This window comes from Zootoca vivipara, chromosome 15 (assembly GCF_963506605.1).
Source record: "Zootoca vivipara chromosome 15, rZooViv1.1, whole genome shotgun sequence".
NCBI classification, from domain to species: Eukaryota; Metazoa; Chordata; class Lepidosauria; order Squamata; family Lacertidae; genus Zootoca; species Zootoca vivipara.
Genome location: NC_083290.1, coordinates 3,183,741 through 3,211,134, shown reverse-complemented (window position 1 = coordinate 3,211,134; position 27,394 = coordinate 3,183,741). Strand labels below are relative to the sequence as shown.

Sequence of the window (27,394 nt, the reverse complement as noted above, 5' to 3'; positions counted from 1 at the left end):
AGTGTAACTGCTCCATCGTAGCTTAAGAAATCATCTTACCATTGCAGTTATTTCTCTAGGAACTTTGAGGGGAGGGTGCATGGAAAGTCGAGGCAATATAGTTAAAAGAAACCGTGTCTGTCTGGATTAAGACACCGACAGCCTCAGTAAATATTAAGTCGGTAATGTGAAGCCGATGGTGTGAATAGATTGCTGGTGGTGTAAGAGGAGGTGTATTTTAGAATCCGTGGCTGAGCTGTCTAGTTTTATATCTTCTAACAGAATCAGCATAGGTGAGTGGTTGGTTTGTTTTTAATCACTGCTGTATAAATTCAAATAGTAGGGAAGCAAATCTTCCTCAGCATTCATCCCTCTACAAGCACAGAAGGTATGGCAATTATTTTTTGCATCTCTGTGGGACATGGCTTTGCAAGGAGAGGAGTTTTTTTAGCCTCCCAGCTGGGTAGGACCACCTGGGTTTTGCCAAGTTGAGCGTTCCTTGAGCTCAGTGTAAGTTGCACAGAACATGACTGGGAGGCAAACTCCAGCAAAGACCCTTCATCAATAAGGGGACCACTTTCCATGGCTGCCAGCTTTCATCTGGGGCTAACTGCATCATGTTCATTTGGGTTATGGATGGATGGCTATGTCAATTTCAATTTCTTTCTGCTTCTCTCTTTTCCCAGTTTTATCAGTCTGCACATTTCCAGACCTATGTTTCACTTGCATCAGTCTGATAATTCTTTTTTTAAACAACAACAACAACAACCTCATGAAAATTTGTCAGCATTTTAAGTGTGTAATTGTCCTAACATAACACATTTTTGTGTGCAATTTCTCCTAAAATGCAATTATTTTGGCAAGCTATTCCCCCTAATACAATGTGTTTTAATGCTATTTTTAGTAATCATTTTATGGCACTTCCCTCTTATATACACATTTTTCTGAACATTTTGTTTGTTTCTGGTTGGGGAACTGTTATGTAAAATTTTGATAAATGCAAATTTTGAATGCTTGCTCTGTTTCAGTACCTGCATTGTTTTGGGAAGTGTGAATTAAGTGGACTTGCATCAAAATGTGAACTGAACTGAATTTCTCACCGTTATTTCCCTGCCAGTTGGTGGTGTTGTGTTTTGTTTTATACCATTTATAGCTTGTTCAGGGTGCTAAGAGTTCTTAGGAGACATCCTGTTCCCCTCAAGGATCTATAATTCCCCGAGTTCCCTGTGAAGAGGGATTGATTTGAATCATTCTGGGAATTGTAGCTCTAGGAGGGGACTAGGGAGTCTCCAAACATCTCTCAGCAATAGCATCCTTAAAAAACTACAGCTCCCAAAGTTTTGGGGAGGGGGGAAACCAATACTGTTAAAAGTGATATCAAAATACTTTAAATATATGGTGCCAGGCAACCCCCTTTTTCATTTCCTCGGGCTTTCTGATAGTTTTTCGCCCCTTAAAATAGCTTCAACCTGTGTTTTACACTTATTGTGATGTTTTTAACAACATGTCTCTGTGAATTGGATATTACTGATATTTGGAAGGCAATATGAGCAGAGGAGAGAGATTTCAGGATAAAATAAATGTAAAAGCTTGATGGCGGAAATAGCAAGTTATCCAGAGGAAAGTATGGTTGCTGCTTGTGATAGAGAGGAATGCTTAGCCTTCTTAGTAACTTTTTATCCAAGGGCGTTTTTTAGTATCTTTTATATGTATATTGGCACACATTCCTTTAAACAAACAAACAAAAATACTTATAACCTTCTGCCACCCTTAGATCCTTACCATAGAACTCTTAAAGCTGATTCCAATGTATTACTATCCAAATATAGTTGAAAGAAGGGGCCGGTCTTGGGAGGAGAGTTAGTTGGGGAACACCCATGTAGCAGAATAAGCATCTAAGACTTGTTAGGGAAATGTTTATTTTCCAAATAACATCGTTTCCAGGCAGACCAGGGAGCTGTACGAATCACACAGCAATCTGAACCTTTTTGTGTGGCTTTGTTCTATGTCAATTTGTGTTGTCTTTTGTCACTTGTTCTTATTCCTAGCCTTTCTGTTTTGGTTTGTTGTTGCAGCTGTCATTAAAGCTGTTTCACAGAATGAATTCTTGTCCAGTTATAGCAAGAGAGGGTCCTGTGCGAAGGGTCGCTATCTTTGGAGGAACCCACGGCAATGAGTTGTCTGGGGTATTCCTGGTCAAGCACTGGCAGGATGATGGAACAGAGATTCAGCGACCGGGGTTGGAGGTACAGCCTTTTATCACCAATCCAAGAGCAGTGGAGAAATGTTGCCGATATATTGACTGTGACCTGAATCGGGTTTTTGATCCTAAAAGACTTGGGTAAGCCTAACCTCTGTCTTGTGTGTTTGAGTGTATAAACGATTTAAACAACAACAACAACAAAATGTGCATGCATTTAAGACTGCAACCCTGCACCTGCTTACTTGAGAGTAGGTAAAGGGGTAAAGGTATCCCTGACTGTTAGGTCCAGTCACGGACGACTCTGGGGTTGCGGCACTCATCTCGCTTTACTGGCCGAGGGAGCTGGTGTTTGTCTGCAGACAGCTTCTGGGTCATGTGGCCAGCATGACTAAGCCGCTTCTGGTGAACCAGAGCAGAGCATGGAAATGCCATTTACCCTCCTACTGGAGCAGTACCTATTTATCTACTTGCACTTTGATGTGCTTTCGAACTACTAGGTGGGCAGGAGCTGGGACTGAGCAACGGGAGCTCACCCCGTTGTGGGGATTTGAACCGCCGACCTTCTGATCGGCAAGCCCTAGGCTCTGTGGTTTAGACCACAGTGCCACTTGAGAGTAAGATCTACTAAATTCAATGTAACTTACTTCTGAGCAGACATTTATAGGGTTGCACTGTTCTGTAATAGTTGACCACAGGAGCAGCAGGCATTTATGCACAAACAGCTGTAACTCAAAAGGGAAAAATACTGTACATGCCTACTGCTTAGAGGGGCCCTTCGGGGGTAAGGGAAATGTTCCTCATGTATTATCCAGTCACAGGGTGAGGTTTTTCTCCCTATCCCACTGGAGTCTTCCACACCCAGAACAGCAGCACACGTAGAAATCCTGTTTTCATAAGTCCACAGGGTTGAAGCAGTTGTGTCTGCAAGACACATCCCTGAGATTGGGTGAGAAAACTCCAAGCGGGCACTCAAGGGATCTTTGGCTGTGCATTTCTTAATAAGCCATCCTGCCAGATGATGGCACTTTCCCAAAGCAGTGTGCAACATGGCAGTTCACGTGTGTCTATACCTGTCATTCAAAGGAAAACAAGCATTGCCCACTCCTTTGAACACTCCTAAAGTCAATTTAAAATGAATCTTAGACAGCCTTCATAAATTTATCACATTGAGACGCTGGAGTGTACCAGCAAGCCATGTCCCCAATCTTAGGTACTCATGCCCCAAAATCCATGCAATCAGATCAATACATAAAATGGGCCCCTACTTGTAAGCAACTGTATGTTCATAGGGACATGCACATATTCTAGAACCCTGATTGCACAAGGTTTCCGTTCATGTGCAAACCTGAACATGCGTAAGAACCCCTTCAGTTGAAAATGTGGTTGTTGGGGTGTGTGTGTGCCAGCATCAAAAGGGGTGGCTTGCCAGCATGGCTCAACCAACCACCTCCTGCAAGCATTTAGGGCTTGTGTGAAAAAAACCTTTGAATCCCTAGAGTACAATCACATTGCATAGATAGTGAACAACCAAATTAAGAATGATGTGCATTATTTAGCTTTTTCATCCTTTTAAAAATGCTAATTTCACAGGAAGCAAAACTGCCAGCATAAAGGTTTAATGAGAATCAGTGCCAGCATTGCTGTGCGTGTGTTAAATTAAAGTGCTGCTATTCATCTGAGCTCCCAGTGTCATTTTTCCCCATGTGTCCTGAAATGAACTTCCTGGGCAATCTAGCTTCATGGGACTGTTCAGAATGTCACTGCACACAGGCAGCCACAACACGTTGCCAAAAGTAAAAATACAACTCTATTTAAATACAGATAGGGCAGCTCTCTGTTGTAGTGTGAAGAAGGATTACAAAATTCCAGTAGCTTCCTATGTTCCTAAGCAATTACTGTACCAGTATTAGTCATCGTGGGCCAGACGCTGCTGTCAGTAATGGAGACAAACACACATGCAAATTGCTGATGGCCACCAATTCTGACGTTAAACACATACAAATGGAAGAATAAGTATCCTGTGCCAGATAAATGAAGAGTTAATTATTTTTCCTTTTTTTTAATTGCAAAAGGAGCAAATGGCTAAGTGATTTTTAATTTTTGTGCACTTTTTATCAACAGCGAACAGCTTGCAGACAACACTCCATACGAAGTGAGAAGGGCTCAAGAAATAAACTACATATTTGGTCCAAAAGGTAGCCAAGGAGCTTATGACCTTATCTTTGACCTGCACAACACAACAGCTAACATGGGTGGCACCATCATACTGGAAAACTCCAGGGATGATTTCACAATTCAGATGTGTCGCTATATAAAGGTAAAAAGTTCTAATCCCACATGAGTTAACTGTGCTGAATTCAGAGCATTATTGAACCAGCACCAAATTCCCAGAGATCATAGGGACATAGGAAGTTGCCTTATACTGAGTCATACCATTGGTCCATCTTGCTCAGTATTGTCTACTCTGACAGGCAGTGGCTTTCCAGGGTTTCAGGGGGCCCTACCTGGAGATGCTGGGGATTGAGCCAGGGACTTAGAATCATAGACTTGTAGAGTTGGAAAGGACTCTGAGGGTCAACTACAGCCCCGGCGCTTCCATTAAGGCGAACTAGGCCACGGCCTAGGGCGCCAAAATGGAGGGGGCGCTGACCAGGCCGCCTGCTGCCCACCGCCACCCGCCGGTGCTGCCTCAGGCCGCTATCCGGAGGCGCGCGGGGAGCGCGGGCCTGGGGCCGCCTCCTCTGAACAGCTGAAAGGCAGGCGAGGCGGCCCCAGGCTCGCGCTCCTGGCGAGAAGTTCTGGAGGTGCGCGGGAAGCGGCAGAGAAGCGGCAGCGGCAGAAGGGCGGGAGGAGGCAGCCCCGCCCCCAGGCTCGTGCTCCCAGCGATCCCTGCGTGTCTCCGGAGCTTTGCGCAGGGAGCGGCAGCCTGGGGCCGCCTGAACTGAACAGCTGAGAGGCGCGGCGAGGTGGCCCAAAGCTTGCGCTCCGGGCGTGAAGCTCCGGAGGCGCGCAGGGGGAGCATGAGCCTGGGGCCACCTCGCTGCGCCTCTCAGCTGTTCAGTTGAGGCGGCCTCAGCCTCCCACTCCCCATGCAAAGCTCCGCAGGCGCGCTGGGGCGTGCGTGCGTCATGACGCACGTGCCTGGGGGGCGCCAGAAAGTGTTTTGCTTAGGGCGCAAAAAGCCCTAGCACCGCGCCTGGTCAACTAGTCCAACCCTCTACAAGGCAGACACTCAACTACTGAGCTACAGCCCTCCCTCTAATATGGCATAGTGTGAAGATGGGGGGGAGGGAACCATAATATATTCCAAGCCCAATAACTTGCGTCTGCTTCCACCACTGGAATCACAACTATTGTTAGCCAGTCTGTGGCCAGCCAGCCTACTGTTTAATTCCTGAAATGGCTCTTCTACATCATTCTAGGGCCAAGGGAGGGGCACAGGTGTGTGTGGCTGAGCATTGCTAACTGACCAGAAAAAAAGAATTCTAAAAAATATTTTATTTTGCTGTATACTGCTGACTAAATTTTGCTGTTAGTTGTTGCTTTTAATATTTGGTTGTAAATAGGGATGAGTGAGTCAATTTCAGTTTCTCGTTTTTCCACTCTTAAGTTCAGTTCTCCGTATTTCCATATCAGTTTGCATTTTTATTAAAGTCTGCATAGAAATTCATCAGCATTTAGTGCACATTTCTTCTACTTTAACATGTCAATGCCATAATATTTTCCTTCATGTGCCACAGCTAGAGCCAGGAATGCTTCTGAATACCAGTTGCTGGAAGGAGAGGAGAGTGCTCTTGTGCTCGAATCCTGCTTGTGGGTTTCCTCTAGTGGGCATCTGGTTGTCCACTGTGAGAACAGAATGGTGGACTAGATGGACCACTGGACTGATCCAGCAGGCTTTTCTTATGTTCTTTTGTGTGAACTGTGTAGCTCACTCTGGCACCAAAGAGCCAGGTTGTTGAGCTCAGCACCATTTGGAGATGGCAGGGTGTGTCTGCGTGTGTGGTTTCTCTGTAGCAAATTCCTCTCCTCTCCCCAACACTCACAAGGGTTAACTTGACATCAGTAAGACAGATGAGTGGAACAAGTAACAATTAATTTAAAATCACACACCATAAAGTCCTTATGGATCTGGTTTAAGGTGATTTGATGAAGAGCTGAGCTCTGTTTTTTTTTTTTATTCAATACACATAAGACGTTTAAATGTCACTTCCCCTGCAGGAATGGTGGAGGAGAGCACTGCAGGAACGTTTGAGCAGTGTGCTCAATCGTACTGCTCATTTGCATTAAAGCATTGCTTGTTTAAAACAACAGTTTAATGTGACGTGCAAACTGGGCCAGTATGTGAAGAATGCGATATAGCTAAGCTACAAATATCCTGGTTGTTGTTTTTCCTGTAAGAAAACCTAAATCAGAATTGAAAGGATGTGGGATGGGAAACTGCCCCAAAGGTAGCTTAATGCTTGGTCCTCTTGAGCACTGCTACATTAATTTTCTCTCATAGATAATTTAATGCTGGAATCATGTTCACTTATATTAGCACCAAACAGAATTCAGTGAAGCATACTTTGCATGATCTAAGAGAAAGACCACTAACAAACACTGCTTTGTACTTTTTCTAAAGATGGCCTACTTATTTTAAGACAGCTCAATATGAGACAACAGTCGAAGACAATGCATAAGCAAACTTTTGCACCAGTGGTCTTCTGTTAGCTCAGCATTAATGTTTGGACAAGTACAACATTTAAACAAATACTTTCCACAGGATGCTTTGGCTCCAGAAGGCTGCCCTGTTTTCCTCATTGAGCATCCCAACCTGAAATATGCAACGACCCGGTCTATAGCAAAACATCCTGTTGGTAAATATGAACATTATAAGTTTTACCCAGTCCTCAGAGATGAAATATATGCAATTGTGTTCCCAGATAGGCTGGTACCTACTGTAAGTTATGATTCATTGAGTCGTACAAGTTAGTTGTTTTCAGCAACACCCATCTGCTTTTGGCAACCACATCTAAGGGCCAAACTCAAAGTATCCACACCACACCCTGCATTAAAGTACTCTTTAAAGTAGCACTTTAAAACTCGTGGCTTACCTAAAATAATTCCTGGGAGCTGTAGATTTCTAAGCATACTGATTTCATGTAGCTTCACAGTTCTCAACACCTTGAGCAAACCACAGTTCCCAAGACCCCGCATGGCTGTTAAAGTGGTATAAGAGTGTAAGTGTAGGGTGCAGAGGTGACAAAATTCTTAGTGCCACACTTCAAGAAAGATATAAGACAATAGTGGGATACGTTGAGAGGAGGGCAATGAATATGGTCGGGTATGGAAAAGAAGCCCTGTGAAGTAGGGTGGAAAGAACTGGATATGCTCTGCCTGGAGGATAGAAATTGTATGCTGACCTCTGTCCACCACTCCCAGTATAGCAACAGCAGTCACAGCCATAGTTGCTTCTATCCTGGGGAACAGACTCTGCATGGAGGTACGCTTGGCAAGCACCTGGGTCCCTAAACTGTGCAACTGCTTTCCCCATTTGGACAAACAAAAAATGTGTGCAATGCATGAAGGAAAATTTTAAATAACTGGGAATGTATACAGTAATTGAAACAAAAAATATAGGGGGGGATATAATGCCAGTCACATAGTGCTAAAGAGGAAGGGGAAGCTGATATATCCTTCATTTCTTATGCAGGCATTGAAGTGGGTCCTCAGCCCCAAGGAGTTCTCAGGGCTGACATTTTGGACAAAATGCGGAGGATCATCAAGCATGGCCTTGACTTTGTGCAAATGTTCAATGCAGGTATAGCAGTTGTCAGTATTAAGCAAGCATCAAGTAATGTGCTGGTGGGAAATAGCAATCACAAGAGGGACCTGCAACAGATTTTTGCAGTGTCCCTCATAACAGGAGCACTTCTGTTCAGGATTCCAGCCATGCCTTCTTCCAGCATACTCCACTCCATCCCACTCCCTTTTTTTCTTTTCCAAGTAATACTCAGCATTATGTGACTAACCCGAATTGGGCTACTTGGTGATGTGGGGGTTGACCCTTGCTGTTTTGTAAAAATATGCACTGTAGTTAAGGTTGCCAGACTCAATAGAGGACAGGACGCCTGTGCCTTTAATTGCCCTGCTCTCTTTTTAGTCTGGAAACCTTAAAGAGAAACCAGCAGACCCTTTGTTTAATTTCCAAGCAAAGGGTCTGCTGGTTTCTCTTTAAGGTTTCCAGACTCAAAAGAGAGCAGGGCAATTAAAAGCACAGAAGTCCTGTCCTCTATCGAGTCTGGCAACCCTAACTGTTGTTCTGCAGTTTTGGTGAAATGGTTCTCAGTGACACTTTCTTTGACTCCAAGTCTTTTAACACTCACCACCTGAATTCACAGTGATTATTTAACAAGAGAATCTTCTTAAAGCTGTACTGAAGACTAAATCCCACACATCCTTTCCCATATACCTGGGCCTAAATAGCAGGCTTTTATTGTGTACCTACACAGCATCAATGCCACAATACTATACAGTACATATTTCATTTGAAAAATTTCTTCACAGTTATAATAATAGCAACTGACAATAGCTACTATTGTTATCTCTGAAGGTATGAGCTGATGGCACCTGAGAAATATAATTACTAAACTTCATAAGATGCTGACAAAAGGAAGCATTTTACTAAATTCTATCATCTGCAGAATATATTTTATGCATTGTATATTGTGATTAAGGTCCCTGATTTTCGCTGTTCAGATAAAATTTAGATCGGGCTTTCATGCATCACTGCATAACTGGGTCATCTTTCAGTAACCCAATCTTCTGAAGTGAGACGATCTATAGAAAAACATTTTCCTGTGATCAGATCTAATTACGATATTAACAAGATACAGATAGCTACCATCTTAATGACTTCAAACATTGTCAATAAAAAGATTCATTAGATTCAGTTTCTTTTTAAAAAATACTAAGAGCTGTTTGACATAATACTTGGAGACGTTACTCTTTTTTCTTCCCTAGGAAAAGAATTCCCTCGGTGTACAATTGAAGTTTACAAAATAATGGAGAAAGTAGATTATCCAAGAAAGAAAAATAATGAGATCATGGCTGTCATTCACCCTAACCTGCAGGTAAACACATGCCATTTCTCTTCAGATATATAGTCCGCTGCCCTGCCCTTGAACAACAGCAATGTTGTACAAATTCCCCTTTGGTAACAGGAAAGTCACTAAAGGACCATGATTCACTTCCATACGGAATGAGTGTGTGGCTGTCTTGCTGCTCCCATATGGCTGATTCTTGAGTCTCACATTCATTTCATGCACAAATCTTGCTCACTTGAAACAAGCATGAGAGCCTGTGAGTCTTGGTAGGGCTTGCTCTGGATATAATCCTCATTGAAAGACAGCAAGTGCCTTGCAGGCTTTCTCTCCACCCACCCACCCCTGAAAATTCCCTTATCCATTACTTTTCCACTGTTAACTATAGTTTATGGTTGCCTGCTAGATGTGAATATATATCGGGGTGGGGGAACACTTTTGGCCTGGCAAGTCAGGTCTTTATCTGAACTTTGACAGATTGCCAGGGTCACCCACCTGTCAGATGACTATCTGACATCATGATGCCATCAGTCACAGTTGACCTGTGGGTAGGAAGAGCAGTCCACTTCTCCAGTGCAGTCCCCACACTGACAAAGCAGAACCAAGCAGAACCCCCTGCTCATCAGCTGATGAATGGACACTTCAATCCTGCTCATGAGGAAGAGATTAGATGAGCATGCCAGCTCACTGGCAGGTGTAGCCAACATGGAATTAAGCTGGGTGACATCAGCTGCTGGACAGCTGAGCATGGTTTGGGGAAGTGACCAAACAGGAAATACCCCTTGGCAGGCCAAGATCGGCCTATGGGCAAGAGGTTTCTAGCCCCAGTATAAATGAAGGCTAACAAGATAGGCATTAATTAAAAATTACTGAAGAAATTATCTGAAGAAGTGTGCATGCACACGAAAGCTCATACCAAAATATGAACTTAGTTGGTCTTTAAGGTGCTACTGAAGGAATTTTTTTATTTTGCTTCGACTCAGACCAACACGGCTACCTACCTGTAACTAAAAATACTGTGTTTTTATCTTCTTGTTTTCCCCCTGTCCCACAAGGATCAAGACTGGCAGCCTCTCAACCCTGGTGACCCTATGTTTTTAACTCTTGAAGGAAAGACAATCCCATACGAAGGAGACGTGATAGTATATCCAGCCTTTGTGAATGAAGCTGCTTATTATGAAAAGCAACAAGCTTTTGTAAAAACTGTAATAGAAAAATTGAGTGCAGAAGGGATCAGGGCATGTGTCTCTTAGAACTGGAATAATTTTTCATTTAACTTTTTCAAATCTTAGGATGAAACCCAATTACAGATGCATTTGATCTTTCTAACTCAAGATGGCCAGAACTCATAGGCTGTAACTCAGACAGAGACTTTAATATTTAATGGTAAGGAATATTTTTTAAGGAATAAGCACTTTGAAGGCAATATGATCAATCAACATTCAGAAGTATTGTTAGTATGAATGTATTTTAGTATTTTTTTTATAAATACTAAATGCTAAATATTTTTTTAATTAATAGCACTTTTTAATAACAGAGAGATATGTTTTGTATTTAATGTGTTATGCACCAAGAAGCTGAACATGGGGATATTTCATGGCCATTACTGAGGAAGGAGAAGAGGCAATTGACAAATTAAACCTGTAAAGATTATATTGTATTTTACACCAGTAAGGGCACCTCAAGTTCTGGAAGAGCTGCTGTTATGGGAAAAGTTTTGTTGGAAATCCTGGAAGCCAATACCAAAGTTTGGGGGCAAGTACCCTTTGGTGAGAGAACCCCAGCAGAGATTTAACATAGCAAAACATGCAACAAAGGAAAGTGTAGAGATAACGGCTGTAAAACCTTTAAAATGTGCCATTTCCAGTGAATCCCAACATATCCCACTTTTAATGGTTCTTTCCAAAGTATTCCACTTCTCTAGCAGGTAGACCACACGTTTAGTAAGCTATAAAATAGATTACTTACAAAACTCTTCAAATGCCAGATTCATGGGCTTTTCCATACAGCAGTCAGAAAAAGTTGCACAGGCAGTAAAATGTTGCTTGGTTACAAAATGGTAAAAGTTCCTAAACTATTGGTGTAGGAAAACATTAGTTTCAGACTTCATTCTTGTCTGAAACAAAATAGGCTGGTTAAAGCCATGTGGCTGGAAGGAGCAGCTCAGAGCTCCTCACACACCAAACTCACATGTAGACTGAATAGAACAAAAGGCTTGGTTTTCTAAGCTGAGGTGAAGTGGCGTAGGCTAAGCTTGCATACTAGTTATATGAGGCTGGTTTAGACTATAAGATTCACCTCTTGAAATCCTGCCTGCCATGGTTAGTAGCAAACTGCACCTTATCAGAGAGACACTGGCTGCTACATTAACATTAAGCAGCTGAGAAGCATGGAGAAATGGGCATGGCGGCTTCAGAGTAGCATTCTTAATAGAGTCACATCTGAATATTATTTAGGGAGGTTAATCTGGAACTGGAGTTGGGGAAAGGTTTCCAGTGAAGGTGAGAGTGGACTTATGAGCCAAAACATTTGGGTCATGAGGATGATCTCCCCAGCATGTGTGTGTTTAGATTTTTTATCAGAGTGGTAGCCCTGGGGATATATAAATAAATTATTCCAATATTTTTCTGCTGTGGAGGAGGAGATACTTGTACTCTTGAGGGACAACTCAACCGAGGACCCCCTCTATCCATTGCAGAAAAGGTACTTATAGCGGTAAGTCCAACATTCTGTTTTTAAAAAAGTGTTTTATAAAGTTTGGGTTGAATAAAATGGAACAGGGGTCTATCTATGCAGGGATGGCTTCAGGCCTGAAAACACACACCCCCTTCTATCTTAATGGACCCATGGCAGGCTTAGCTGGCAGTGGAGCAAAGATGAATAAACACCCAGCAATAAAAGATAATGGGAGAGGATTTCCCCCAGCAAATTATTTGTCAAAATTACAAATACCTAAATACAGGTGGTCATTTACCCTCGATAGATTCAACGTGCTACCATCTGCCTTATTGCAGGGCAGATTTGAGGGTAAACCATGCGCGGAACGAGTCTGCCCCTGCGGCTTGATGGAGGTAGAAACTGTCTCCCATGCCTGGTTACGTTGCCATTTTTGTGGGGATATGCGTTCGGTATTCATTACCCCCGCTTTGCAAAAATCTTCAAATGAATCCGAACTTCAATGTCTAAAATCCCTGGTAGAGGACAAGGATCCTGAGATCACGTTAAGAGTAGCCAAATTCTGTGTGACTGCCATAAAACGCAGGGAACAAGTGATGCTATCATAATGATTAAGCCCTTAAAAGATAATTTTAGGTTGCATTTTAGTAACTAAGTTTTAATTTATATATTTTTATAATTGTTGTTATATCTGTATTGTCCCTTGTATCCCTATTGTGTTTTATGATTTCCTTGATACTGTATGTGGGCTGGAACTGGTCTGTGACCGTAATAATAAGTTCATACCTGGCAGTGGTGGTAACATCAAGCAACAACAGCAGAATTAGCAGTGGACAGTTTGGAGCTTTTGTTTACATTTCTCATAATGTCCTATAGCAATGCCATTGAGGGGGCATTGTGAGAAATAAAAATGGGGGCCCGAGGGCACAATGAACTGGTTCCATGGTACCTTCTGTGCTTATATATTTGGGCTGTGTATGTGATAAAGGGGAGCCATACTGTGGTGAAGGCGTCCTCTTCTATTTGTTCCCATGTATTCATCAGTGTATTCATCCTTGTTTACTCCTGACAGTTCTCTCCAGTGTCTAGCTATGAGGCTTCTAGCTGCTAAGAGTAGGTGGGTTATAAGCTCTGTATAATGTGAATGGTCATTATGATCTTGGAAGATGTTCAGTAGAGCCAGTTCTGGGGTGAGTTCTAATGCCTGCGGTCCAGAAGGCTTGGATTTTAGGGCATTCCCACCACATGTGGAGGTATGTGCCTGTGGAGGTGCAGCCTCGCAAACATCTTAGTGATGTTGGCATATCAGTGCCAGTTTCCGTGGTGTTAAGTACCACCTGTAGATGAGTTTCTGAGTGAATTCCCTTCTTTTGACTGATATGGACTTAAAGGGAGGTATATACCACATTCTAGTCCATTGGGAGGGATTCATTTCATAGCCTATGCCATGCTCCCGTTGTTCTTTGATTGCTATTTATTGGTGCTAATGTAATTTGTGGAACAACTAAACAAAACACGATTGAGAATCAAATGTTTATAAAAGTATCCATTTTATTTCTCTTATTCACAATAAATATCTTTTTCTTAAAAACATTGAATAACAACAAATATTTAAATAAAGGTCATAACATTCAGCATAACAGTGGTACCATATTATAGTTTCTATCTTTTCCCTCATTTTGTTCTTTGGAAGACTTATCTCATATGGCCATTTGGCTCTAAAGTGCTGATTGGGAACCAAAAGGGTACAACAGCCATAAAGACATGCCTTTAGAATAGTCTTCAGAAAAATATGGTGGGCTATTGCTGCACCAGTGACTCTGTGTATGTGTGCATACACGTCTTGTTAGCATGCAAACCATCATTCATAATTTCACAACATAAAAACAAGAACATTCTTCAGTAAGTATCCATGAGGATTAAGGCACATTATGCAGGAATGACTGGATATAAATACTGTACATATACACCATAAACACATATAAATTATTCCCTTTGGATATGTGCTCATCTTCCTTTCACAGGATAAGATTGGCCACCTTTTTGAATCTCCCATTAAAGTTAGGAGGTGAGGTGGCTCCTCTCATCCATTCCCTCTGCAGTACTGTCTTCTGGCACCCGGGCAAGCAGGTACCCAGGTGAGCACAGGAAGGGTCTGAGAGAATAACCACTCTCAGAATAGTTAGTGCTGAAGATTTCATACTGTGGTTTCACTTCAAATCTGAAATGCATTTTGTGTGTCATAATTTCTTCATTGTTTCCTAGTAGAGAGGTGGATGGAAGAAGGTAGATAGCGATCTACTAGTACATCTCAGGGCCATTTGCAGTAGATTGACAAGGATTTCCAACTCCCAGCAACAATAGCAGCAACAAAATGACTCCCTGCACCGCCCTTAATTTATACTGCTGAAATGAAGAGAGCATAGAGGTAACCAAGAGTGGGTTTTCATGTATAACTCTGTTCCATTCTGCTGACCTAAAAAAGCTTCTAAGTTCAGTATTCTTTTAAGCATATGTCTTTTGCACCCGGTTCTAGTTAGTGGATCTCAAAGAATAAAAAACAGACAATAGATCCCAAGGGACTCTAGTAAAAATAGCAGTAGATCCCATAAGTCTGATGTTTGCCCGCCCCTGCCCATAGTACAACCAACAGTCTCAAGGCTTCATAGGAAGTAAAACAAACAAACAGCACCCTTCAAAAAGGCAAAAGAGAGATTCTGTATCACATATTGCCAAGCTTTAAGAAAACATTAAAAAGAGCTATCTTTAAAATATTTATAGACCTGAGGTTTCATTTGGCACACTTTCAAAGCAGAGTTTTGAAAAGTTCGTTGTTGGTTTTGGAGATGGAGGGCCAGCAGTTGTGAAAAGGCACTTTGTTTCCAGCTACGAGGTTGGTCAAAGTACAGAAGCAACATTTGTGGCATCCTAACCAAATATTTAAATGCCTTCAGTCCATGGAATATATTACCATTTGGCGTGCAGAGGCCCAACCGAATAATCATTCCTTGAACTTATGCTGCTGGACCTTCACACAAGTGGGCTATCTCAAAATCTTATTTCACCATACCATTTGGACCAGTTGCTCCTTCTTTTCCATGTTGTTTCCCGTATTTCCCCTTCCAGAACTTTGCTTTTCTGTCAACAGTGATGCCTATTATTTCCACAAGAAACCACTCCAGCCAACCTCTGGAAGTGAAAGCTGGGCTGTGTGAGGAATAGCAGCAGTAACAAGTCTTTCCTGCCCACACGCCTGTCATTATGCTAGGAGTCTAGATAGTCTTATATAGTCCAATGTGCGGCTCCATGGGGTTCCTATTGGGGCATCTGATTGGCGACTCTGAGAACAGGATGCTGGACTTGGAATGGGCCATTGGCCTGATGCAGTGTTCTTTCATTAAACGGATGTTTCTGGCAAATCATAAATTTCTTCATACGTATTCAGAGTGATCTTGCTATTACTCCTTGATGTGTCATGCATTCTGCTGTAATCTAAAGAAAAATAGTCAAAATTGTTTCCCCAGTACATTCATTTAAAAACCTTTCATAAATAAAATTGTGGGTGTAAGTACAACAGCACATGCCCCACTTATTCACTGAGGCTGTGGTCCATCTCTGTGTGTACAGGGGGCTTGGGAAGCTGCTTTATTCTTAGTCAGAGATCATTGACACATATTGGTTGGCATTGTCTACACCAGAAGCAGTGCACTGGGTAGGGTGGAGCTTCTATGCTAGCTTCCTGTCTGACAGGTTTCTGTTGTTTGCCAATAGGGGGTGGGCAAGGAGGCTGATGTCATGCAAAGACACTAGTTAGGAGCACTGGATTTGCTGCACCAGAGCATTTGCACTATTTATTACTTATTTAAACAATTTATATACCACTTAACTACAATAATCTCTAAGCAGTTTGCAAAAATACAACACAAGGAATGTTAACTCACTTAAAACTATAAAATCACTGACCATGCCTACCAGAATGAAAGAATCTTCAGTTGGCCCTGGGCGTTTAACAGGGAGTGGGCCTGTCTGACCTCAGCTGGAAGGAAGTTCTGTAAAATTGGCCCACAATCTGAAACCATGTCTCCTAGTGGATACAATCTGTGCATCCGAGCCCTGGGGGACAACTAACAGTGACTCGCCACCCCACCCCGCAAAGACCTCATTGATCAGGACACATATATATGTGTTTGGGTGGCCTTTGAGGTATCCTGGACCCAATTTGTTAAAGGCCTTGTAACCTGGCCCGTTAGGACTGGAGCCGACCACCTAGCCTCTCCCAGTAAGCAACAGCAACCCCGCCCCACCTAGTGAACCACTTCTGGTCTATATCAAAGGGTAGGCAACTTTCTTCAGACCAAGACATACAATCCTTCATAGGCATGCCTATGGTGGGTGGAGCCAGAGGAAAAACTGGTTGGATCAACAAATGTGACTCTTTTCCTTGGATGGGAGGGTACACTCCAGTTGTGCAAATGTCAGAGGTTTAATACCAGTACATAAGCCCATACATCTCACCATCCCCCATGCAGGCAAGGAAGGCATTATCACACATCAAGAACAGAGGACTCATTGTGGAGTGTGGGCTGGGGAGAGCCCCAGGGGCCAGATAGAGAGATTCAGGGCGCCACATTTCAGTCAGTCCCTGGTCCTGAGGTTCCTTCCCCTAGATTAGAGTGCGCGCACACGCACACACACACACACACGACAAAAAGGCCACAAAGCTTAAAAAAATATTACTCCAAAAATTATAAATGAATCTTACCTGTTGGACCTGGGTCTTCATTGATGAATGCAACATGTGTTTTCCATTCAGTCCATTTGACTTCATTAATCCTAGTTAGAGAATTCACACATTATAATGACTAATCTTCTACACCATGACAGAAACACTTAATGTTTTCAGATTTTTAATCAGGGCTCAGTATTCATTTAATCAATGCACACTTAATCAGTATATGAAAAAGTAATGTCATGTTTTGAGCAGGGGCAGCTAACCTGTGGCCCTCCATATGTTGCTAGACTACAACTTCTACCATCCCTAACCATTGGCGATGCTGACTGTTGGGAGTTGGAGTCAACAACATCTGAAGTGCCACAGATTGGCCACCACTGGTTCAGAGCATAGTTTCACTTTTTATACAAGTTTGGAATTCAGTTTGTAGAGATGGACGTATTTGATTTTCCCCTATGGGACATCAGTGGAGGTAGAACATAGCCACTGCAACTAGAAGCTTTGATGCAGTGTCAGCACAGTTGAAAGAGCAGCTTGGAAACTATCAGATCCCTTAAACATGCTATGTACAGCTGCTTCATTTCTCTCTCTAATACAGGGGCGTAGCCAGGATCAAAACTAGGGGGGGGCAAGCCATGGTCGTTCAGGGGCGGGGCCAAGGCACGGAAGGGGAGGGGCCACGAAGTGGGCGGGGCTAAAGGGCCAGCGGGCCTGATGACATCGTGGCGGTGGCAGCAGCGGCCACCTTGTGCTTCTGGGGCTGGTAGCGTTGGCGGCTACCCTGCTTGGCTGGAGAGGACGGGAGGGTCGGGCAGGCGAGAGGGGGTGGCAGGGCAGGCAAGACACGGCCGCAGCCACGACGGCTCCGAGGCGTTGCTGCATATCAGCATAATATTTCAACCATGGTTCAAGCCCCACCTTAGGAAAAAAATCCTGCATTGCAGGGGGTTGGACTAGATGACCCTTGTGGTCCCTTCTGACTACAATTCTATGATTCTATTGATATATTACCATAGCATATGCATCATTCTGCTTTCTTGAATTGTCCTACTCCTAGGCATAGCATCCAACTCCTAGAGGCCTAGGTGCCCCCCCCCAATTACTGGTAAATACCGTATTTGAAAGAGTCATCCCCCCATGTTGATGGGCTTTCTATGTGGGGCTTATCTGCCCCCCCGTATTTTATTAAGGATGGAAGAGGGAGGGAAGGAAGGAAGAAATAGAGAGAGAGATAACTCATATTTGTGGGTGTCTCTGGATGACGCTGTGATGCTGGAACTCTGCAGCAAGAGGACAGGAGGGTCGGGCAGGCGAGAGGGGGTGGAAGGGCGGGCGAGGGCGGGGCAAGGCATGGCCGCAGCCACGACGGCTCCGAGGCGTTGCTGCATATCAGCATAATATTTCAACCATGGTTCAAGCCCCACCTTAGGAAAAAAATCCTGCATTGCAGCGGGTTGGACTAGATGACCCTTGTGGTCCCTTCCGACTACAATTCTACGATTCTATTGATATATTACCATACCATATGCATCGTTCTGCTTTCTTGAATTGTCCTACTCCTAGGCATAGCAGCCAACTCCTAGAGGCCTAGGTGCCTCTCCCCCTCCCCCCCAATTACTGGTAAATACCGTATTTGAAAGAGTCATCCCCCCATGTTGATGGGCTTTCTATGTGGGGCTTATCTGCCCCCCCCGTATTTTATTAAGGATGGAAGAGGGAGGGAAGGAAGGAAGAAATAGAGAGAGGGATAACTCATATTTGTGGGTGCCTCTGGGTGACGCTGTGATGCTGGAACTTTGCATGTACAGGAGCCTTGTAAGCAGCTTTCTCTCTGCTTGATTTACAGCAGGCACGTCCAACAGGTAGATTGTGATCTACCAGTAGATCACTGGATGTCTGTGGTAGATCACTGGTAGGTCACTGGCACCCCTAAAAAAAGCTCACCCAAAATTTTCCTCCTCCCTCAAAAAAGTTGAACTATGACCTGAAGCCCTAAACAAAAACGGGCCTCCCTCCCTCCTAAAAGAAGCTCAACAAGTTTGACCTAAACCCCAAAAAACAGGGCTTCCCTTCCTTTAAAAAAAACTCAACAGCTTTGACCTGAACCCCCCAAAAGGGGGTAGATCACCCCCAGTTTTAAACTCTGAGTAGATCAGAGTCTCTTGGGAGGTGGCCACCCCTGATTTACAGTATACAGATGCAGGAGGAGGGGCAGACTGGAACACCAATGCTTTTTATAAACATCACTGTGTCTGTCAAAGCTACAGCCCCCCCTTTCTTATTCACTTCTTTTTAGCCTTGCAGAGCCACCTTAGTCAAATTGAATCCTCTGAGTCTGCACCCTCATTAAATCGCCAATAGAACTCTTAATGCTCCTGAATGCTCATTAACAACTCCCACTTAAGAACAATAGGGTGAAATGGTCAGCTATCGAATCTTGCCTGGGGATATATGCTCCATTGTCTTAACTGCTTAACTACTGGTAGCCACTTTGCTTTATTTATTTGATGTGTTTTTGTTACTGCTGTGTCCCCCCCCCCAAGCAAGCGGAGACTTAGCTGCTCTTGCTAAAGCAAAGCCCTTTCCACTTCAGTTTTTGGAGGGGAAAAGTGCTGGTTATGGTCTGTAAAATACATTAATTTTTTTGCTTCTAGGGGGGGCAGCTGCCCCCTCCTGCCCCCCCTGCCTACGCCCATGCTCTAATAGTACACAGTGAAACAGAGCGGCTTCATCCATTTCTGAACATCTGATTTACCTTAAACATAACCTGGTATCATTCTCTGCCACTTTGCACCATTCTCCAAGTTCGAATTTTCTCCTCAGGAATTTTGGCAGGATCTTTTCTGTTTCCACAATAGTTCTTGCCCTCTGGTGGTAACAAGAAAAATGTTACCAGATAATGTAAAAAAGAAAAGAAAAAACAACTTTTAAGAATGCTTATTGGTGGGTGGATTTTATATTTCTAGTCAAAAAGAATAAAGAAAAAGAGATCCCACAAACATAAGGTGTGCTCACTCTTGGTCTACAGCAGGTATGGGAACCCACATTAGGCCCACCATGGGCCTGTTTTGGCCTGTTTTCTCCAAACAATGTCTCCATTCCCCACACCAGATATCATACATGACTGCAAAAGGATTAGGAAACACTTGATTGTTCCTTTGCAAACGGAACCCGCTAATTAGCTAGTCGAGGACTGACGATGAGCCCCACTGAGATCACCCATGCTAAGGCGAGGGGACTAACTAGCTGTGCCGATCAGCTGATTGGCACTGTCAGTTGGCATTCTGTTTACAGGCATGGTTTATATTTTGGCTGGCAGGATATGCCCCCTCCAGTGGTAATGGGAAAACCAACCTGAAGCCTCCAGATATGTTCGCTCTCCTTGGATATATCTTCCACCGTCTCCCCCATCAATGCGATCAACATGTTAAGGAGGAGAACAAAGGTCAAGATGACGAAGGAGATGCGGAGCAGCAGAAACAGAATGGGGTATTTTGCATCCTCGTGGATCTCCAGGTCACCAAGGCCTAAAGTGAGTTTGAAGAGTTCGATCTCGACATTCCCTAAAGTGCTGAAGTTACTGCACTTACTGTTTTCAGGACAGTCATCTATCAAGGCAGCAAGGGCTGTGTTTAAGAGAGAAAGAGAGAAGGGCACATTTAATATTATTTGTAGAATGTCTTCTGTGTTCCTGTGCGCTTTTCTGGAAGTTTACGAGGAGTTCTTGACAGGATCAAGAATAGTTGAAAAGCTCCCCAACTTTTGAACTGCTAGGTTGGCAGGAGCTGGGACCGAGCAATGGGAGCTCACCCCTTCACGGGGATTCGAACCACCGACCACCTGATCAGCGCCACGTGTGTCCCATGCCACCCTTCTATAGTAACCATCAAATTCTGCTTACCTACACCGAATCCGAGCAGAAATACAATGTACACCACTAGAAACTTTATCACGTCATGCAAGATGACCTATAAAAGGAAAAGGAAAACACAATGGCATGTTAATTAGAACCAAAAAACTCTTCATGTTACCGCTCTACCTCTTTCAGTACAAATTATCATCATCAGTGTGTTCAGTCTATATGCATTTGGAAAGCTGACCCCAAATTCACTTTTACTGGATGCTGATACATTATGAAGACAAAATTGGCTCTATTGTGCCTGTGGGAAAACAGCAAGCAGGACCCCAGCACAAGAGCTCTCTCCCCTCCTTCCAATAGCAGGTAAAGGGAAAGGATCCTGGGAAAGTTAAGTCCAGTCAAAGGCAACTATGGTGTGCGGCGCTCATCTCCCTTCACGCCGAGGGGGCCAGTGTTTGTCCGCAGACAGCTTTCTGGGTCATGTGGCCAGCATGATTAAACCGCTTCGGGCGCAACAGGACACTGATGACTGCCAGAGCACACAGAAACGCCATTTACCTTCCCACCACAGCGGTACCTACCGGTATTTATAATAATAACCCCTTTATTGTCATTGTACCCACCACAGTGGTACCTATTTATCTGCTCGTGTTAGTCTGCTTTCGAATTGCTAGGTTGCCAGGAGCTGTGACAGAGCAACGGGAGCTCACCCTATGGCACGGATTCAAACTGCCGACTTTCTGATCAGCAAGCCCAATAGAGGCAGAGCATAGCCATGATATATCTATTTCTGTGTTATCAATTGTGGCTCTCCGTGGTTTCAGGCAGGGGATCTTTCCCCATCCTGCCTGGAGATGCCAGGGATTGAACTTCTGCATGCAGAGCAGGAGCTGCTCTTGCACTTCCCTCAAAGACAAGCCACTTTGTTTCAAAAGAAGGGGAAATGGGCATTAGAAGAGCCAAGGCTATAGCCAAGTTCCTTATTACAAAAAGTAACAATAAGGACATGCAGCAATGGAGCTGCCCTTCTGAAGGGCGAGCACTTTTGAGACCAGGGTTCTGGAGATGATGGACAGACAGCCACAATCAAATACAGAACGGAACTTGGAAGTGCATACTTGCCTGCTGGATCATCACACTGTAGATTCCCATGGACTGCAGACCCCGAGTGAAATACAGCATGTTGGCCCACCCTAAAGACATGGCCAAGACGAGGCACGCAAGGTGTTCTTTGTAGGAGAAGAAGTACAAGCAGACAGAGAAGACAACCAACACTGCTTGTATAAAACTGTCAAGACACAACAGGGGGAAAAGTTGCATTTGTCAGGAAAACTGGACAATTAAGAATCAGGTAGAGACTTTATTGACGTGGGCATATTACAATTCCTAGGGATGGGGGCATTTGTCAATTTCAGTTTCTAATTTTCCATTCTAAAATTAATTCTCTGCATTTCTACATTGTGATTATCATATTGTAAAGTCCACATGGAAATCCATCTGCATTTTAGTGCAAATTTCCTGAAATAGACACATTTTTGCATGCAATTCATGCAATTCAAACACATGCAAGCATGTGTTTTCTCCAACACATGCTTTTTTCTGCTCATTTTTTCCTAGTATTTGCATTTTTGCACACAATCCTTGGCTGAAGAACTGCATTGGGAAATCTGGAGGAGTGAGGATTTCAGAGGGTGGCTGTGCTTCAGATTGCATACTGTGTCAGAAAGCATGAATTCGGTAGGATGGCCTTTCGAGGCAAACTGAATCGAATTTCTCTCCCATTCATAATTACAGCACAGCCTTTTAAGATGCTAGTATTAAGCATCTTAAAAGCCGCCCTGGCATCAGGAACGCATTTGACCTTAAATAGCATATACATTTATATGTCTAAATCACATGAAGAGCTGGCAGAGAGATTAGAAAGGAGTTAAGGGCATAGTTAAGGAGAGGCATTGCCCATGAACCACTTAGTGGAGAAAGACTGGGTGTTATTTCAGAGCTGTAATCGTTTGCATTCTTATGCATGACTTACAATGCGAAATGGAACCAAGCGTCAGATAGGATTGATTGGAGATCTGAAGGTCTGAGCAGGAAGATAGCTACGCTCTGCAGGCAGAAATAGCCAGGAGTAAATTAACAAAACACACAAACACATGAAGCAGCAAGTAGGGATGGACTAATGCATCAGTTACAAGCATAAGGAGCAGCCAGGAACAATGCGAGTTGTAGCCTAGCAACATCTGGAGGGCCACAAGTCTCTCCTTCCAAAGCCATTCATTTTACTTTTAGGATATATCAATAAACGGACACAAACACACAGCAGTTTACAAAGACAATGGTAGGGCCGGCCCCAGTTGCACTACACAACCTAACAGAGGAAGGCAAGAATTAGCACAGCCCTGTACATATATATTCAGAAGTAAATCTCATCAAGTTCAGCAGGGTGTACTTCTGAGCAGGCGGCTAAGGATCACAGCCTGAATGGGGCAGCAAGACTTTTAAAAGTGTTGGTCCTAAAGGAGGAAGTATGCCCTTTGAGCTGTGCATCAGGCAGCAAAATGTCTTGGGTTGGACTGAATGAGAGAGAGAGCACATTGAAAGTTTCGCAACAACTTATTTGGCCCAGAAATCGAAGACACTACAGAACATAGAACTCTTGTGGTACAAGAATATGTGGACTCTGGCTATTACAGAGAAAATAACTCACAAATTTCTAAGGATAAAGAGGACCTAGAATATTTTAACACTGGCTTTAGTTTCTAAAGTGTCAGATCCAGATATACAAAACTCTTTCCCCAAATGACACAATTTGGCTACCATGATGTATTTTGCTGCATATATATATATATATATATATATATATATATATATATATATATATGGAAAATACAACCTCTGTACTGCTCCTATGTTTCATCATTTTGATTGTTTGTACTTTTGATTTTACATTAAAAAACAAACCAACAACAACAACAATGGAATCTCACCTCTTTAATTGCTATAAATATGGCCCCCAGCATCACCGTCACTTGCCCTGTCAGCTGGAGCCAGCTGAGGTCATCAGTCAAACTCAGAGGATATGGTGGAGCCTGAAAACAAGACAGAGGTGAGAGAAAGAGAGACAAATTCAGGATGATCCCAGGATTGGATCTATATCTATTATTTAACATCCCAATTTTCAAACTAGTTTTCCAACAAGTTGTGGTGCATATGATGTCATAAAGTTGAGATAGGGAAAGCGGTCATGGTGCCTTTTCAGACTAGGAAGTGTGGGCAGCTGGGAAGGCTTCAGAGTGCTGGAGAAACGCTTAATGGAATGGAAAGCAAACATGACTCCCCCTTACAATGATGAAGTAAGCTCAACTAATCCCCTTTATTTATGTTGTTGGTATCTGTCTGTCTCCATGATCATTGCAGATGGTGACAGCAGTCACGAAATTAAAAGACACCTGCTTCTTGGGAGAAAAGCAATGACAAACCTAGACAGCATCTTAAAAAGCAGAGACATCACCTTGCCGACAAAGGTCCATATAGTTAAAGCTATGGTTTTCCCAATAGTGATGTATGGAAGTGAGAGCTGGACCATAAAGAAGGCTGATCGCCGAAGAATTGATGCTTTTGAATTATGGTGCTGGAGGAGACTCTTGAGAGTCCCGTGGACTACAAGAAGATCAAACCTATCCATTCTTCAGGAAATCAGCCCTGAGTGCTCACTGGAAGGACAGATCCTGAAGCTGAGGCTCCAATACTTTGGCCACCTCATGAGAAGAGAAGACTCCCTGGTAAAGACCCTGATGTTGGGAAAGATGGAGGGCACAAGGAGAAGGGGGCGACAGAGGACGAGATGGTTGGACAGTGTTCTCGAAGCTACCAACATGAATTTGACCAAACTGTGGGAGGCAGTGGAAGACAGGAGTGCCTGGTGTGCTTTGGTCCACGGGGTCATGAAGAGTCGGATGTGACTAAACGACTAAACAACAACAATAATAAAAATCTGTCTGTCTCAAGAGACAATGAAGTACCCCTCTGGGAGTGAAGTCAAACTGCTGTGTTAGCAGCACCAAAGTGACTTTCTCAAGGCACAAGCTTGGGCAGTGTATATGGAGGTCCTGGGCTGCCCACAAAATAAGACCCCCCACTCTCAGCCTCACTGATGTGGTCAAAGGAAAACAGAGCAAGACTTTGGGCACCAGCTGGGCTGCAGGAGTTGCCGGAAGGAGGCATACAAGGTGCCATCCAACCATCACTCAGCAGGAGAGTTTCTCCTTCAAGTTTCAAAGATCTTGGAAGCCCACTGCAAAGATCACTCAGAACAGAGCTTTTTGCGTTGCCCCTGTTCTGCGGAACAGCATCCCCATCGAGATATGATGAGTGTCCACACCTGCACTTTCCAGAAACAACTGAGGGCATTTTTGTTCCAACCAGCTTCCCCAACACTGAATGGAAAAGTTTCTTCCACGGGTGTCCGCTTGTTTTTAAATCCTTGTTCTGTTGTATTTTGTATATTACCTTGGGACACCTGCACAAGGCAATTCATAAATAACAACAACAGTAACCCTGCACACAACAATATAAATACAGTACAATCTAAAGTGCCCTGTGAATGAGGTAGAAAAACAAAAAAAAGCCTCTTTTGCAGCAGGTGCTGACATAGGCATAGCACTGAGACAAGCACACCTTGGGCCCGTAAAAATGTCTAGCACTGAAGCGCAAAATCTTCACTCAAAGCTTTTAGGACATCAGAAGACTCTGGCTGCTGGATCAGGCCAAAGGGGACCCAATCCAGTCCAGCATCTTGCTCTCACAGTGGCCAACCAGTTGCCCCAAAGGGGAAGCCCACATGCAGGACCTGAATGCAACGCTTCCCATTGGTGACGCATTCAGAGGCATTTACTGCCTCCAGCAATGGAGGTGGACGGCTGCCATTGTGGCTAGTAGCCACTGATACGTAGCTCCCTCCTCTATGAATTTATCTAACCCTCTTTTAAAGCCATCCAAGCTGGTGGCAACCACTGCATATGTAACAGCTACCTATTTTACAAAGCAAAGCAGGAGAAGCATTGGGGCGTTTTTTTGGAGGGGAGCCCCATCTTACCTTTTCTGCTTGAGGCCTGTAGTACGATATCAACGTCAGCAACACATTGTAGATGAAGTATAAACAGCAAGAGATGAAGAACATGTGTCTGGCAAACCTTTTCCACTTCATGCGCAGGAGGGAATGCAGAGGTTCCAACGCCAACATTTCATGGCGATTCTGCAGAAGACAAGAGAGGTCAGTCCCCGGGGGGGGGGGTGTCATCGTGACCAGATAGGGAATAAAATAATGAGCTCTTTGGTGCTTGGAAACAGATGGTTGAAGATGTCGAGCCTGCAGTTACACAAGGAGTTAATCCCAGCAGAGCCTTGCCTGGAGCAGAACTGAAAGTGTTCAATGGGTAGATTAATCAGCTAAAGCCTATTTTATTGTAGCTATTCCTTTCTTTTATATGTTGTTTTTCCTACCTCAAAGATGCCATACATGTTTCCCGCTTCCCCATCATTTTGCTCTCACACCCAATTTGTGAGGCAGATTAAGACTGTGACTGGCCCAAAGTCAACCGGTGTGCTGGGTGAAGACTTGAACCCAGGTGTCTGCAGGCCTTAAGGACCGGCTTAATTTTAACAATGTGATATATGATGGTGGGTTAACGCTGTGAGCTGTATCCAGCTAAGGATCACTCAGAGTAGTCCCATTAAAATTAAGGGACCTAAATTAGTTATGTCCATCAATTCCAATGGGTCTACTCTGAGGATGGCTAATGTTGATGTGTCCTAGAAACAAGCTATGTTGGTGAATGAATAGGAAAGGCTGATTTATTTTATTTATGTTGAACTTTTCCAGGTAAAAGAAAGTGTGAGCTCTAGTTAGAAGTGTTTGGATGTGTGTGTGTGACAGAGAGATTTGTTTTAACTGTATTGTTCCATGTAATCCCCCCCCAAAAAACCCCACTTTGCAAGAATCCAGCCAGCCAGTCAGTCAGCAGTGTCCATTCTGGGATACTCCATTCCATCCACTCCCCATTTTCTATCCTTGCACCTGCCACAGCCACAGCCCTAGCAGATGCTCAGGATTCCATGGCAAATGGGCATGTCCAGTTGTTCTTGGACTAATTTTGAGTTTCTCCCCTGCAGGAGTCCCCCCCCCCCTGCAAAAAAAGTGTTTATCTGCAAAGTTTGGAGCTCCTCCCTGCCCCACGTCTGATGTTACCATCCTCTTTTTTGCCATTTTGGCTAAATATAGATTGACTCTTAGAAAAGTGAACTCACTGTTGGTATGTAGGATTCCTAAATCACCACTTTTTTTAAAGGGTGCACGAACTTACCCCGATATTTGTATTGTAGACAATAATATCCAGCAAGGAGTTCTCTGAGGTGGTGTCCAGTTCTGTCAAGTCGTACAGGGAAGACTGCACGGGTCCGTAAGCCCAGTCAGTAAATTTCCTGGAAAGGCTTCTGTTTGGTTTGTCTCTGATTTCTCTGCTGAGAATGTATTTCAGAATCTAAAAGACCAAAAAGGAGATAATGTGAGTGAGTTAAAAGTCCCCCACTGACTAAAAAATAAAAATAAAAATAATCATAAGCAACCATTAGTCCAGGTGGCTATGTGATACCTCCACATTCAGAGGCAGTCTACCATTTGCTGGGGAACAGCTGATGGGACTAAGTTATGAGACCTGGCTCAGATCTAATCTTGCATACTGTGCTCTTACCACATTCATTAAGTCTGCCAGTGGCTGCTAAGCTCCCACATACATTGCATAACTAGCCTATTGCTGTACCACCTCCCTCTGTTGCTGCAACCAAATAAAAATTAAACTTGG

General features: G+C 43.6%; 2 protein-coding genes across 6 annotated transcripts in view; one reads left to right on the top strand and one right to left on the bottom strand.

The window, feature by feature from the left end:
- The first annotated feature begins 33 nt into the window (after nucleotides 1-33).
- Nucleotides 34-14,631, top strand: ASPA (aspartoacylase). 2 transcript variants are annotated; one of them, XM_035139052.2, is made up of 7 exons: nucleotides 34-272; nucleotides 2,055-2,320; nucleotides 4,304-4,499; nucleotides 6,948-7,041; nucleotides 7,878-7,985; nucleotides 9,188-9,297; nucleotides 10,323-14,631. In XM_035139052.2, exons 2-7 carry the CDS (start codon nucleotides 2,079-2,081, stop codon nucleotides 10,518-10,520), a joined length of 948 nt encoding a protein of 315 aa, XP_034994943.2. In that variant the 5' UTR covers nucleotides 34-272; nucleotides 2,055-2,078; the 3' UTR covers nucleotides 10,521-14,631. The 2 variants fall into 2 exon arrangements, with proteins under 2 accessions (XP_034994943.2, XP_034994944.2); XM_035139053.2 differs by having other exon boundaries at nucleotides 34-367.
- Nucleotides 14,632-15,160: 529 nt separating this feature from the next.
- Nucleotides 15,161-27,394, bottom strand: part of TRPV3 (transient receptor potential cation channel subfamily V member 3) — a 31,489-nt gene continuing 19,255 nt past the window's right edge. For all 4 annotated transcript variants that reach the window (XM_035139047.2, XM_035139048.2, XM_035139049.2 and 1 more), the window contains 10 exons: nucleotides 26,897-27,073; nucleotides 25,630-25,788; nucleotides 23,522-23,623; nucleotides 22,567-22,640; nucleotides 21,657-21,822; nucleotides 20,577-20,643; nucleotides 20,030-20,301; nucleotides 19,431-19,543; nucleotides 16,706-16,776; nucleotides 15,161-15,435 (listed from right to left, as the gene is read on the bottom strand). In XM_035139047.2, coding sequence (XP_034994938.2) covers nucleotides 15,341-15,435; nucleotides 16,706-16,776; nucleotides 19,431-19,543; nucleotides 20,030-20,301; nucleotides 20,577-20,643; nucleotides 21,657-21,822; nucleotides 22,567-22,640; nucleotides 23,522-23,623; nucleotides 25,630-25,788; nucleotides 26,897-27,073 — 1,296 coding nt within the window. In that variant the 3' untranslated portion in view covers nucleotides 15,161-15,340. The remainder of the gene's footprint in view (nucleotides 15,436-16,705; nucleotides 16,777-19,430; nucleotides 19,544-20,029; nucleotides 20,302-20,576; nucleotides 20,644-21,656; nucleotides 21,823-22,566; nucleotides 22,641-23,521; nucleotides 23,624-25,629; nucleotides 25,789-26,896; nucleotides 27,074-27,394) is intronic.

Coding starts and splice junctions, on each gene's coding strand:
- ASPA (XM_035139052.2), top strand. CDS start 2,079: ATGAATTCTTGTCCAGTTATAGCAAGAGAGGGTCCTGTGCGAAGGGTC. Junction 2,321..4,303: donor TTTGATCCTAAAAGACTTGG/GTAAGCCTAACC, acceptor TTTTATCAACAG/CGAACAGCTTGCAGACAACA. Junction 7,042..7,877: donor TATAGCAAAACATCCTGTTG/GTAAATATGAAC, acceptor TTTCTTATGCAG/GCATTGAAGTGGGTCCTCAG.